At 40.7% G+C, this 13,702-nt stretch overlaps 1 protein-coding gene across 2 annotated transcripts in view; it reads right to left on the bottom strand.

The window, feature by feature from the left end:
* LOC101677732 (solute carrier family 22 member 9) overlaps positions 1-12,717 on the bottom strand; it is a 33,778-nt gene extending 21,061 nt beyond the window's left edge. The window contains exons 1-5 of one of the 2 annotated variants that reach the window (XM_004770235.2): positions 12,555-12,717; positions 12,010-12,416; positions 11,197-11,300; positions 666-820; positions 399-567 (exon numbers count right to left, since the gene is read on the bottom strand). In XM_004770235.2, coding sequence (XP_004770292.1) covers positions 399-567; positions 666-820; positions 11,197-11,300; positions 12,010-12,411 — 830 coding nt within the window. In that variant the 5' untranslated portion in view covers positions 12,412-12,416; positions 12,555-12,717. Of the gene's footprint in view, positions 1-398; positions 568-665; positions 821-11,196; positions 11,301-12,009 lie in introns of both variants that reach the window. The other variant, XM_004770234.2, reaches the window with a different exon arrangement.
* Positions 12,718-13,702: the final 985 nt, after the last annotated feature.

The raw sequence follows: 13,702 nt of genomic DNA, 5'->3' as shown, positions 1-13,702 counted from the left end.
CAGCAGGGAGCCTGCTTCCTTCCTCTCTCTCTCTGCCTGCCTCTCTGCCTACTGTGATCTCTCTCTGTCAAATAAATAAATAAAATCTTTAAAACAAGAGAAAGAGAGAGAAATTTCACATAAACTGTGAATAATTTTTAGTGTAGCTATGCTCCATGCAATATTTGGAATATTCTACAAAAAGATTTTGTTGTTTACCTGAAATTCAAACTTAACTGAATGTCCTTGAAATTATCTGGCAACTCTACCCATTCAGTTCCTTGAAATGTGCATAGGCCTTACTAAGAGAGCATGTGCTCGAGTTCTTAACTAAGAACCAAACAGAATTCACAGGACCTGATTCCATGTATCTTGCACCCCAGGATCCTCTAAGACAAAGGGAAAAATAAAGCCTTTACCTTGAGAAAAGAAAAGAGACAAATAATGGTGCAGAGACCACCAGCTGAAGGGTGTACCAGTCTCGAATGGCAAAAGCCAGTCCTCCCAGGATCATCTGTCCTATGCAAGGCGTGCAGACTGCCACCGTTATTCCCAAGGCTTGGAATCGGGGCACTGTCCATTCTACAACTGACAGAAAACACAAACAGGATTTTGAATTCCAAGATGGAGTCTCAAAGTCGAAGTCCAGGCTTGGAAAATGTCAAAGACGCCACGTGTTTACTTACGCAGCATAATATTATTCATCATGATGCTCACGGTAGAGCAGCCAGCCAGGAAGCGTAGCACACAGTAAATGACAAAGGTGGGCGCAAAGGCTACGCAAGTGTCAGCAACAGCCAGCTGGAGGAAACACCACTTGAGAATTAACTTCCTCCCAAACCTGAGGAAGGGGAACAGGTTAGATGGGGGAATAAGAGCAACCTGTGGGGAAAATTAACAAAAAAGAAGGCACACATTGAAATTTAGTGCATGTTTTGATAAGTGAAACTTTGCCCTTGGAACTTGAAAAGATCAAGAGCTAGTTAGTCATCAGGAGATCATCCCAGAAGTAACCCTCCTGTTGGTAAATAGATACTGAGTGTAACAAAGCTTCTTCCCCAGTCTGTTACCAGAACTTTGAGACCCACTGAAGTCATATGAGACCGATTGCAATCCTGGAAATTTTAACACATCACAAAGGTCCCTTGTACTAACAGAGACAGATGACACACTAGACTCTGTGCAGTTTCTAGAACATGAGGAGCTGCATGGACTGAGTTGCATCCCCTGCCTCCACCCCAGTTCATATATTGAAGACCTAATACCCAGTGAAATAGTATTTGGGGATGTGCTTTGTGGTAGCTAATTAGGTTTCTATGAGGTCATGAGAGGGGGGTTCTTATGATGGAGTTAGTGCCCTTATAAGAAGAGAGATTGCTGTCCTCTTTCTGCCATGTGAGGCTAAAGCAAGAAGGCAGCTGTCTTGAAGTCAGGAAGACAGCTCTCACCAGGGACCAAATCTCTCTGCACCTAGATCTTGGACTTCACAGCTTCTGGAATTTGAGAAAATAAATTTATGTTGTCTAAGCCGCCTGGTTGCTGGTGTTTTATTGTGGTAGCTTGAGCTCACTAAGACAAGATCTAAATCTATACTTGGGGACTCTGGGACCATGCACGTCATAAACACACTATATGAAAGGATCATCCAGGGAACAATGCAGTAAACTTGCTGATGGGTTGTGTTAGAGCCTGTCTCTGCTCAGTCTGGCTTTATAGGCCTAGAACATGTTTCTCTAAAGAAGGGAGCCACAACTCAGAGAACTTAGTTTAGAGTGAATTGTCAGAGGAAAAGATTAGGTAAGATGAGGGAAAGAAACAGAGAAGAAGAAAGTATTTTTATTTTATTTATTTTTAAAAAGATTTTATTTACTTATTTGAGAGAGAGCACAAGCGGGGGGGGGGGTGGCAGGCAGAGAGAGAGGGAGAAGCAGACTCCCTGCTAAGCAGGGAGCCCAATGTGGGGCTCAATCCCAAGACTCTGGGATCATGACCTGAGTCAAAGGCAGACATTTAACCAACTGAGCCACCCCAAGAAGGTATTTTTAAAAAGGAAGGAGAATTCAGTGTTTCAGTTTTCTGGGAGAGAGGACCTTTCTCTGGACAATGTAGACGAGACACCTGTGCTGGTTCTGTATGACCAGGAATGGACAAACAGTGGGATTGCACAAAAACCCTGAAATCCTTGCTATGCTTACAGAATATTTCCATTATAACATAGTGTTAAATCTTTTATATTCTGAGTATTTATATTATATACACTCACATTTCCATTTGAAATGGAATAAAATCTAGATAAAGAAATGCTACGGTTAATGAAACTATGTAATGACAACTATTGGAAAGTTTGGTCAGTCAAAATGAAAAGCAGCTGTATTAAAGATATATCATGTAGTGGTATCTAGGGGCGCCTGGGCGGCTCAGTTGGTTAAGTGTCTGCCTTCTGCTCAGGTCACGATCCCAGGATCCTGGGATCAAGCCCCATGTCCAGCTCCTTGCTCAGGAGGGAGTCTGCTTCTCTCTCTTCCCCTGCTCATGCACACTCTCTCTCTCAAATAAATAAACAAAACAAAAAACCTTTAAAATACAGTGATATTTAGAGCAGCAGGCATTTGGTAACAGTGTGGTTGTCCATCACCAAAAAATGGATAAGGAACGTCATCATGGATCTTCACTGTAGAGCACAGGGCGCCAATTAGAGGAATGAACTAGAAATATACATAGGAATGTGCATGTACCTCAAAAAACATAGCAATGGGTACAAAAGAGAAAGTATAAGATAATAACACATTTACAGAGGTGCCTGGGTGGCTCAGTGGGTTAAGCCTCTACCTCCAGCTCAGGTCATGATCTCAGGGTCCTTGGATCGAGTCCCACATCAGGCGCTCTGCTCAGCAGAGCCCACCCCTCTGCCTCTCTGCCTACTTGTGATCTCTCTGCCTGTCAAATCAATACATAAAATCTTTTAAAAAACACATTTACATACCTCTGTGAATTAAAATATATGTAAACCAATATCATTTATTTTGGCAAAAAGCACATATGAATTTAAAGAAATACAGTTAATGCATTATAATAACCCCTGTTGGGAAGAAGGAACTGGGATTGGGACATAAGGGAAGAAATGAAACACATATATACAAACATGAAAGGAATTCATGGCCAAACTAATGATGACACTGTCTCATGAAATGAGTATAATTCAACTGTCTGTAATTGATAGTCAAAGGAAGAACAATTTGTGCCATGCAAAATAGAAAGATGATTGTTTCATTAATTATTGATTATGCAATTTGGTTGTATGTACACCAATTTTTTTTCTTCCCAGATGTTGAGGAAGATGACTCTTCCTGGCCTTCTATTTAAGTTAGAGTCACAGGTCTGCATTCTGACCATGGATTGTGGAGAGAAGTGACCAAGGCCACTTCCAGGCCTGTTCATACAAGGTCCACTTGGGTCCTGCTCATTCTCTTGGACAGCATGGCTGGAAACAAAAAAGGTGCAGATGAAAAAGTCACACAATGGAAGATGCTGGTTCCCTGAGCCACTGCTCAGAGGATGGGGGAGCCACATGACCCATACCACGCTGTGAGGACAGTGAGAATCATGATTTTATTAAAATCCCAATTTTGATTCTAGGGTTCTTACTGTAACTAGCTACGTTGGCTAACACAGTAATGTTAGAATAATTGTGTTTGATGACGTAACTAGAGAAGTTTTAGATGTGTATATTGTTTTTGGTATAGTTTTCTCTACTTTATTTGAAAAAAATATTTTATTTGAGGAGTGCCAGAGTGACTCAGTCAGTTAAATGTCCCACTCTTGGTTCTGGCTCAGGTCATGATCTCAGAGTCGAGAGATTGAGCCCCAAGTCAGGCTCTACACAGGGTGTGGAGTTTACTTAAGATTCTTTTTATCCCTCTTCCTCTGTCCCTCCCCCCAAGACTCTGTCTAAAATTTTTTTTTAATTGGAAAAGAAAACATGATGTAGAACTGTAAACATATGCGTTAAAAGAGGTTACAAAATTATGTATACATTTTTACCAATTTTATTTAAAACATATATTTCTGATGTATGTGGCTCCCAGTTGAGTGGACTTGTTCATAGCTCTTTATTTTGAACATTGTCAGATATGAAAGTTTAAATGAATACTGCAATGAACACTGCTGTAAATCTCAAGCGGATTCACCACTAGAGAACATTTTGCTATATTTGCTGTATTTCTTTGCCTTTGTGAATACACACACACACACACACACACACACACACACACTTTCTTTTTCTGTTGAACCATCTGAATGGCAGTTACAAACCACGTGACACATCACTCCTAGTTTTTTTTTTAGCATGCATGTATTAAAAAACACAAGTAGTTTCTAAGGATGCCTGGCTGGCTCAGTTGGTTAAGTGTCCGACTTGATTTTGGCTCAGTTCATGATCTCAGGTTCTTAAGATCAAGCCTCTTGGCGGGCTCCCTACTCAGCAGGAAATCGGCCTGAGATTCATTCTCTCTCTCTCTCTCTCTCCCTCTGCCCCTCCCCTGCCACTTACCTCTCTCAAATAAATAAAACTTTAGAATCTCCTTGGTTGGCCATATATTCCCCTTTAATGGGACAGTCATGGGAAGATGGCAGCTTGGGTATTTATTAGATGAATGTAATCTTGGCCAGGGCTTATATTTGGGACAGAATGTTTTCAAGCAAGTCCATACTCAGCACTGTTTTCCTCTACTTGAAATCTCCATGACTAATAGGCACTTCCAATTTATTACACCCCAAACAGAAGTCTTAACTTTCTACTCTTATATGAGTCATTTCCTATTTTCCTTCATTTCATGATATTAGCATGTATCCATTTGCTCTGGCTGAAGATACAGATACAATCCTTGATCTTCTTTTTGCCACACCAAAGCCTCCTTCTTAAAAACCAGAAACCATCAGGAAACTGTTGCATCTCCCTACCAAGTATGTTCCAAAGAGAGCTACTTGTTACCATTTCCAAGACACCTTCCTAATTGAAACTCCCATCATCTTTCCTAAGGATTATTTTGATAGCCTCTTAAATGTTTTCTCTACCCCCCACTCTGGCTCTCCCACTTAATTATCAATGGAGCATCAAGAATGATATTTTATAAATACTCTATCATAATAATTCTCTTAAAAGGCTCTGATGGGTACCTTTCAGGTTACAGGAATAAGGTCTTAAACCCTACTGCTTGTCTTTCACTCCTTCAGAAAAGACACATGTACAGAGCACAAAAAGTAACTACCTGAGCTTAGTTGAGAGTGAACAGAAGCAGGTAGATTGTGGTGGGGAGTGTTTGCTCTTGTCGAAGAGGGCAGATGGAGACCAATACAAGGAAGATCCTATTTCCAGAGCTATTAGCCTGGAATAAGGGGCAACCCACACAGTGAGAGAAGTGAATGGCATGCATTTTGTGATCTGGGGAACCAGGTCACAGAAGGTGGGAAACTGGGAACATCAAAGGGAGTGAGGGTCCCAGCAAGGGAAAGTGGCAAAGAGAGGATCCTTCAATTGTGTCTACCACACATCCCCTAAATAGCCCCGAGAGTAAGTACATGCAGAATAAGCTCAAAGCAAGTCAACTACAGACAAAGATCTGAACTGAGGTTGGAACTTCTGCATAAGAAATAGATTTTAGTGGTGTCTGGGTGGCTCAGTTGGTTAAGCCTCTGCCTCTGGCTCAGGTCATGATCTCAGCGTTCTGGGATCATGCCCCATGTTCGGATCTCTACTCAGCAGGAGTCTGTTTCTCTCCCCCCCCACCACCCTTTTTCTCTCAAATAAATAAATAAAATCTTTTTTTTAAAAAAAGGAAAAACCTTAAAAAAAAAAAAAAAAAAGGAGCGCCCTGGGTGGCTCAGTGGCTTAAGCTTCTGCCTTCAGCTCAGGTCATGATCTTGGGGTCCTGGGATCAAGTTCCTCATCGGGCTCACTGCTCAGCGGGAGTCTGCTTCCTCCCACCCGCCACTTGCCTCTCTGTCTACTTGTGATCTGTCTTCTGTCTGGGTCAAATAAATAAATAAAATCTTCAAAAAGAAAGGAAATAGATTTTAGTTCAGTCTGAGGCTTGAAAATTTTCTGCTAAAATAAAGGAATCAGTATTACTGGTGAGTAATAATGGAAAATAGAATCTTTGCAACTTAATATTTATAATATTCAAGATATTATTTATAATATCCTACTATGTGAAGAATGAAGAAAATGGAACTCCATTCCCTAGAGAATGGAAATCTTTTGGATTTCTGCTGAAAGTAGAGAAAATTTAGGACTAACCAACAAGGATTTTAAAGTGGTCATAGAACAATTCTCAAAGAGAAATAATCTATGATTTTAGCCTATGAAATGCAAAGCTTAGAAAGAGACATTCTCATAGGGGCAGCAATATAGGTAAGCCAAAGTTATTGAAATTCAAGAGCTGAAAAAGAAGTTTCTAATACAAAAAATTCCCTGGATGGATTTAACAATCATGTGGACACAGGAGAGAGACTATGTGAAGATGGATCGATAGGGTTTATAGAAGGGAACGAGCAGAGAGAAATAACGATTTGAGAGAATGAGCAAAGAGCCTCAGTGCTATTACTCCAGGAAGCAGTAAACAGTTCCTGTAAAAAGCCAGATAATTATCATTTTAGGCTTTGTGATCCACATTTTCTTATTTTTTCTTTTCTTTATTAAAATACTTTTTGTATTTCTTTTTTAAAGATGGACTATTTTTTTTTTTTTGGTATAAGCTATAATTCTTTTTTTCTTCCATCTTGTTTTATTTTTTTAGTGTTCCAAGATTCATTATTTATGCACCACGCCCAGTGCTCCATGCAACACATACCCTCCTTAATACCCACCACAAGGCTCACCTAACCCCCCACCTCCTCCCCTCCGAAAACCTCAGTTTGTTTCTCAGAGTCCACAGTCTCTCACGGTTCATCTCCCCCTCTGATTTCTCCCAATTAACTTTCCACTCCTTCTCCTAATGTCCTCCATGTTATTCCTTATGATAGACTATTTTTAGAGCAGTTTTAAGTTGGCTGCAACACTGAGCAGAAAGTACAGAGATTTCCCATATATCCTGTCCCATTGCACACACAGCTTCCCTACCCATCAATATCCTGCACCAAGTGAGACATTTGATATAATTGAGCCTACATTGATGCATCATTATTTCCCAAAGTCCATAGTTTACATTGGGGTACAGTCTTAGTGTTGTACATTCTATGGCTTTCGACAAATGTATACTAACAGGTACCCACCATTACAGTCTCCTGTAGAGTAGTTTCACTGATCTAAACCTCTGTAATGTGCCTATTTATTTCTTTGTCCCCTGCCCACCACTCATCTTTTTACTGCCTCTACAGTTTTTCCTTTTCCAGAATGTCACAGAGTTGAAATCATACAGTGTATAGCCTTTTCAGATCGGCTTTCACTTCGTTTTATGCAACCAAGACTCCTCCATGTCTTCTCATAGCTAGACTGTTCATTTGCTTTTAGGACTGAATAATATTGCATTGTTAGATGTATTATGGTTTATTTATGCATTCACCTACTGAAAGGAATGGTGGTTGCTTCCAAGGTTTGACAATTATGAAGAAATCTAAGCCTCTGCACAGCAAAGGAAACAGTCAACAAAACAAAGAGGAAACCCACAGAATGGGAGAAGATACTTGCAAATGACACTACAGATAAAGGGCTGATATCCAAGATCTATAAAGAACTTCTCAAACTCAACACCCGAAAAACAGATAATCAAGTCAAAAAATGCACAGAAGGTTTGAGCAGACACCTCTCCAAAGAAGACCTACAAATGGCTAACAGACATATGAAAAAGTGTTCACATCATAAGCCATCAGGGAAATTCAAACCGAAACTACATTGAGATACCACCATATACCAGTTAGAATGGCAAAAATCAACAAGGCAAGAAACAACAAAGCTCCAACAAACGTTAGAGGAGCTGTGGAGAAAGGGGAATCCACTTACACTGCTGGTGAGAATGCAAATTGGTGGAGCCATTTTGGAAAACAGTGTGAAGATTCCTTAAAAAACTAAAAATAGAACTACCCTGGGACCCAGAAATTGCACTACTGGGTATTTACCCCAAAGATACAGATGTGAAAAGAAGGGGCCCTGCACCCCAGTGTTCATAGCAGCAATGTCCACAATAGACAGACTTTGGAGAGCTGAGATGACCTTCAACAGACAAATGGATAAAGATGTGGTATATATGTACAATAGAATATTGTGCCTCCCTCAGAAGGATGAATACCCACCATTTGCACCAACATGGATGGGACTGGAGGAGATTATGCTGAGTGAAATAAGTCAAACGAGGTTAATTATCATATGGTTTCACTTCCTTGTGGAAAATAAGAAATAGCATGGAGGACATTAGGAGAAGGAAGAGAAAAATGAAGGAGGAGAAATTGGGGTGGGAGCTGAACCATCAGAAACTATGGACTCCAGGAAACGAACTGAGGCTTTTAGAAGGGAGGAGGTGGGGGATAGGTGAGCCGGGTGATGGGTATTAAAGAGGCATGGATTGCATTGAGCACTGGGTGTTATACACAAATAATGAATCATGGAACACTACATCAAAAACTAATGATGGACTGTAGTGACTAACATAACACAATAAAAAAAGATTATATTTTGGATTAAAACCCCTTTTTCAGATAAATCTCTTGCAAGTATTCTTCTTCCTGGCCTGTGACTTGTCATCTTATTCTCTTGATTTTGTTCCTTTTTCATTGCAATATAATATGTAAAAAATATAATTTGCCATTTTCACCACTTTAAAGTTATAAATTACTGGGATTAGTTAGATTCACAATGTTGTGTAACCACTATCCACTGCCAGAAATTTTCAAAATCTTCAGCAGAAACTCTGTGTCCATTAGGCAATAACGTCCCAGTCCTCTTTTCGCCACCCTCTGGTATCTCTAACCTACCTTTTCTCTATGTATCTGCCTATTCTAGTTATTTCATAGAAGTGAAAACAGTATCTGTCCTCTTGTGCCTGTCTTATTTTGCTTTGTATAATATTTTCATGGTTCATCTGTATTACAGTATGGACCAAAAATTTATTTCTTTTTATGGCTGAAAAGCATTCCATTGGATATACACATCCCCTTTTATCCCTTCAGCCATTGATGGATTCTTGGGTTGTTTCTGCTTTCTGGCTGTTGTGAATAATGCTGCAATGACATTGTTGTGTAAATACTTGTTTGAGTCGCTTTTTCAATTCTTTTGGTTTTATACCTAGCAATGGAATTGCTAGGTCATATGGTTTCTCTGCATTTAACTTTTTAAAGAATTTCCAAAGTATTTTTCACAGTGGCTGTACTATCTTACCTTCCTGTCAGCAGACTTCCAATTTCTCTATATCCTTGTGAATGCATGATGTTTTCCATCTTGGTTTTGTTGTTGTTGTTTTAAGGATTTTATTTATTTATGACAGAGAGAGATAGCAAGAGAGGGAACACAGGTACAGGGGAGCTGGAGAGGGAGAAGCAGGCTCCCTGCTGAGCAGAGAGCCCAATACGAGACTCCATCCCAGGACCCAGGATCATGATCTGAGCGGAAGGTAGAGGCTTAACCGACTGAGCCACTCAGAAGCCCCCCCCATCTTGTTTTATTATATTATAGCCATTCTAGTAGGTATGAAGTGTATTTCACTGTGGTTTTGACTTACATTGTTTTCAATATCATGATGTTGAACACTTTTTTCATGTGCTTATGCACCATTTGTACATCTTTTTTTAAAGAAATGTATAATCAAGTCCTTTGTTCATTTAAAATGTGGGGTTTTTGTCTTTTTGTTTTTTAGCGTAGGAGTTCTTCATATATGCCAAATACTTAACCCATTCCATTGGTCTGTTTCCTATTTTTATGGCGTACATATGATTTACAAAAATATTTTCTCCCATTACATAGGTTATCATTTCACTTTCTTGATAATGTGCTTTGAGGTGCAAAAAGTTTTAATTTTTGATGATGACCAGTCTATCGATAGTTTTCATCACTCATGCTTTTGGTGCCATAACAAAGAATTCATGGCCAAACCCAAGGTCATATAGATTCACTGCCCCCATTTTCTTTTAAGAGTTTTATGGTTTTTAGCTCTTGTATTTAAGTCATTAACCCATTTTTTGTTAATATTTATTATGGCTTTAGGTAAGGATCTAGCTTTATTATTTTGCATGTGGATATCTATTTGTCACGGAGCCATTTGTTGAAAGGGCTGTATTTTACCAACTGAATGATCTTGGAATTCTTTTTAAAAAATGAATCAACCACAGAGATATGGTTTTATTTTTATTTCTGTAACTGGGTGGTTCTGTGTTATGGAACCATTAGAAATGGACACTCTGACTTGGAACACTATTAAAAGCTACATTTACTGTCATACCCTCAGAGTTCACAGTTTCCAACTGACGTAACAGATGACATCGTGTTGGTAAGTAGTAAGGGGAATCTTAATTCTCCATAACCCCCAGAGGAGACATGCCTGGTGCTAACATGCATGGCTGTCTAACTCAGAAGTGGTACTGTCAGTCACAGGATTCTCCAATTTCTAACACCACAAATGGTGACAGCAGTTGTCATTAGATTAAATACATAGTTGAAAACTTACCTTTAAAACACAGTTTTTGCAAAAACAAAAATCAAGGCCACTGGACACATGTTTTCTGTACACCATCAAGACATATTTTTATGGACACAACAAGTTTAGTAGGAATGCCTATCCATCACCCGTGGGAAACAGGGACATGGTGACCATGTTCTGGAAATCCATAAGCATTCAGTTCATAGCGTCCAGGAGGCACTGAACACGCCTTCCTGGCCAAAGTCTGGGACATCGTTTTACGTATCTGTGTCTTCAAATAGCCCAAATCTTATGTCATGATACATCCCCTCTGTTCCCATAGGTAACTTTTCCCCATCCTCCTAAAACACATGTTGTGTCACCTCCTCTCTAAACTCTGTCCGAAAATGTCCCTATGTCTGACGGAGATGCTGTTTCTGTGTCCTGTATGTGGGAATCACAGCTGACAGCACCTGCTACACTGAACCCCCATGGGTTTCTATATCCCTGGAGACCACAGAAGCCCCCAGGCCAGTGTGATTGACAATAAGTGTGTCTTCATGGAAGAATGATGTGTTGGTTCAACAAAATACTCCCTTGATCCAGAGACACTCACCTGTCTGATAAATGACCAAATATGATGCCTCCCACCAGCATTCCAGCCATGAATAAGAATTTGGCCATTGATTTCAGTGACTGCGATTCACATATCAGGTCCCACTAGAAGAGAAGGAGACCGGCAAAAGAGCACTGCATAGCACCTCATAACCCCTCAGTGGAAACCTGATGGAAGCTACTCGAATGACTTTTATGTTTCTTTATATCAGGCAGGCTTCTTCCTTTCCAGCTTCCTTTTTTCTTTTTCTTTTTCTTTCTTTCGTTCTTTTTTTTTTTTTTTTTTTGCCTCAGCTGATCTTTATCATTCAAGTGTCAGCCTAAATACAACTTCCTCTAGAAGGATTCATCTAAATTTGTTGGCTACATTAATGCCTTGTTTCATTTCATACTCAGTGATTCAAACTCGGCCGCAGAATGCAATCATTGGAGAAGCTTTAAACTTTCACCGATGGCAGAGTTTTACTGCAGATCTCACATGGCTGCTCCCGGGCACAGTCCGTGCTCCGAGGTTTTGATCAATATCCTGATGTTTCTAATTCACGAGCGTAACAAGTTTAACCCATTACATAAACTCCTTGCTTAAACTTTGGTCTTCCTAAGAATAAAAGCCATATAATTGCAAGGTCACATCTACTCTTTAGTCCTGAGACTCATTAAATACGTAATTAGTGGCATTTAATAAAGAATACTTCCTGAAATAATGAAGAATGAACACCTATATGGCGATTAAAGGCTTGAAGCATGTTCATTATTTGTGCTGCTTCGAAACACCCAGACTGTGTACTCACAAAAGGTAAACGGGATGTCTTACCTTAGTCACAATGGTGGAGGGGAAGGAGCTTTGGTCGTACACCCAGCCGTCCACACAGGGCTCTGTGTCCGACTCACTCGTGTTGGCGAAGGTCCTGTTCAGGTGAAGGAGATGCCACTGGGGATGGATGAAGCGACGACATTTCTCTGGCCTCAGGTTTGAGTCCAGCGGGATGGAGATTCTCAGGAGGGACTCTTGGCTCAGGATCCCAGTGCCGTTAGCAGAGACAGTGTCATTGTCGATGATGTGGACCCAACAGCGGTGACCAGGGACGGCTGCTGTGAAGTTCTCCAACGAAACATGAGGGTACGCTATGAGGCTGGAGAGACTAAGGAAAACCATCTGAAGGATCTGGAATCTTCCCAGGCCTCCAACTTGATCCAAGAGGTCCTGAAAGGCCATCGAGGCTGAACAAGTGATCCCCCGTGGAAGGCAAAAGGACTTTATTTAGAAAAATTCAAAGGGAGAAGGGTCTCCATTCACTACGTCACACCAAGCCTGTGTTGATCCTGACCCCACTTTTTCCTCAATGGGCCCCGCTTTACCTCCACCAGGGCCACGGAAGCTGATTCTCCAAATTGTTTGGGGATCAGGTGGGTAGCCGTTTTCTTTAAAGTCCCAGAGAAGTATTTTTGCTGAGATGCCTCCAACAGCTGACCATTAGCACTGTTTAAAGGTGCACTTTGTGAAAAGTCTTTTCGTCAGCAGTGCCCTGAAATGTCACTGGACTTTGATCCCCACATCTGTAAATAACACAGAATAAACCTACTACAAGGATCCCAGTTCTTTGCAGAATGTGTCCCTTGAGAGCCCCAAAAGGGAACCTTTTTTGATTTTCCTGTGAAAAGTCCTAAAGGTTTAGTGTAGTACTGATTTTGATTAAAAGAGTTAATGAAAATAACCCCGAGTAAACAAAAGCACGTGGAGTATGGTGCAATCCTTCCCTGGTGGAAAGTGACCCTCTGCTTCACTTCAAATCGGACCACGAATTCACACTAATAATAAGTTAACTCGAAAGGTGGGCAGAGTGGAGAGTGACAGAGGGCAGAGGCTAAGGCAGTGATAAGTTCCTAAAGAGGTTGACTTCCACAGGCTTGTTGATTCCTTCAGATAACTTTTGTGAGGGCCTTTTCTGTGCTGGGAACACAGCAGTGGATAAGACACGGTCTCTAAGGGTCTCTTCCTGTAGTCGGTGACAGAAGAACAGAAATAACAACCCTCCGATATTACAAAACATTCATGTGGCTAACACGCAATGGGCTATGGAGGAACTGAACAGAAAATACAGGAACAGTCATGCTTCTTGGTATTTACCCAAATAAAATGGAAACTTACGTCCACTCAAAATCCCGCACAGGGATGTGTGCATCCCTGCAGCAGCTATCTCCATCACTGCCAAAATCTGGCTGCAACTGTGATGTCCGTTCGGGGGGTGAAGGGGTAAATAAACTGTGGTCTACCCAGACAAGGGGTTATCACCCTAAAAAAGAAGAAAAGAAAAAAAATGAGCTATCAAGTCAGGAAAAGACATGGATGAGCCACCAATGTAAATTATTAAATCAAAGAATCCAATCTGAAAAGGCTACATTCTGTTCCTCAAAGGCCATTACGCCATCTTGGAGAATTCGCCAGTGTCTTTTCTTTCTGCTCTTCGTGTGACATAACGCTAGCCTCTTGCCCCAGCCTCACGTTC

Source organism: Mustela putorius, unplaced genomic scaffold (genome assembly GCF_011764305.1).
Source record: "Mustela putorius furo isolate JIRA1106 unplaced genomic scaffold, ASM1176430v1.1 tig00000127_pilon_pilon_pilon, whole genome shotgun sequence".
NCBI classification, from domain to species: domain Eukaryota; kingdom Metazoa; phylum Chordata; class Mammalia; order Carnivora; family Mustelidae; genus Mustela; species Mustela putorius.
Note: the sequence above shows the minus strand (reverse complement) of the source record. Positions and strands in the feature narration are given on the sequence as shown.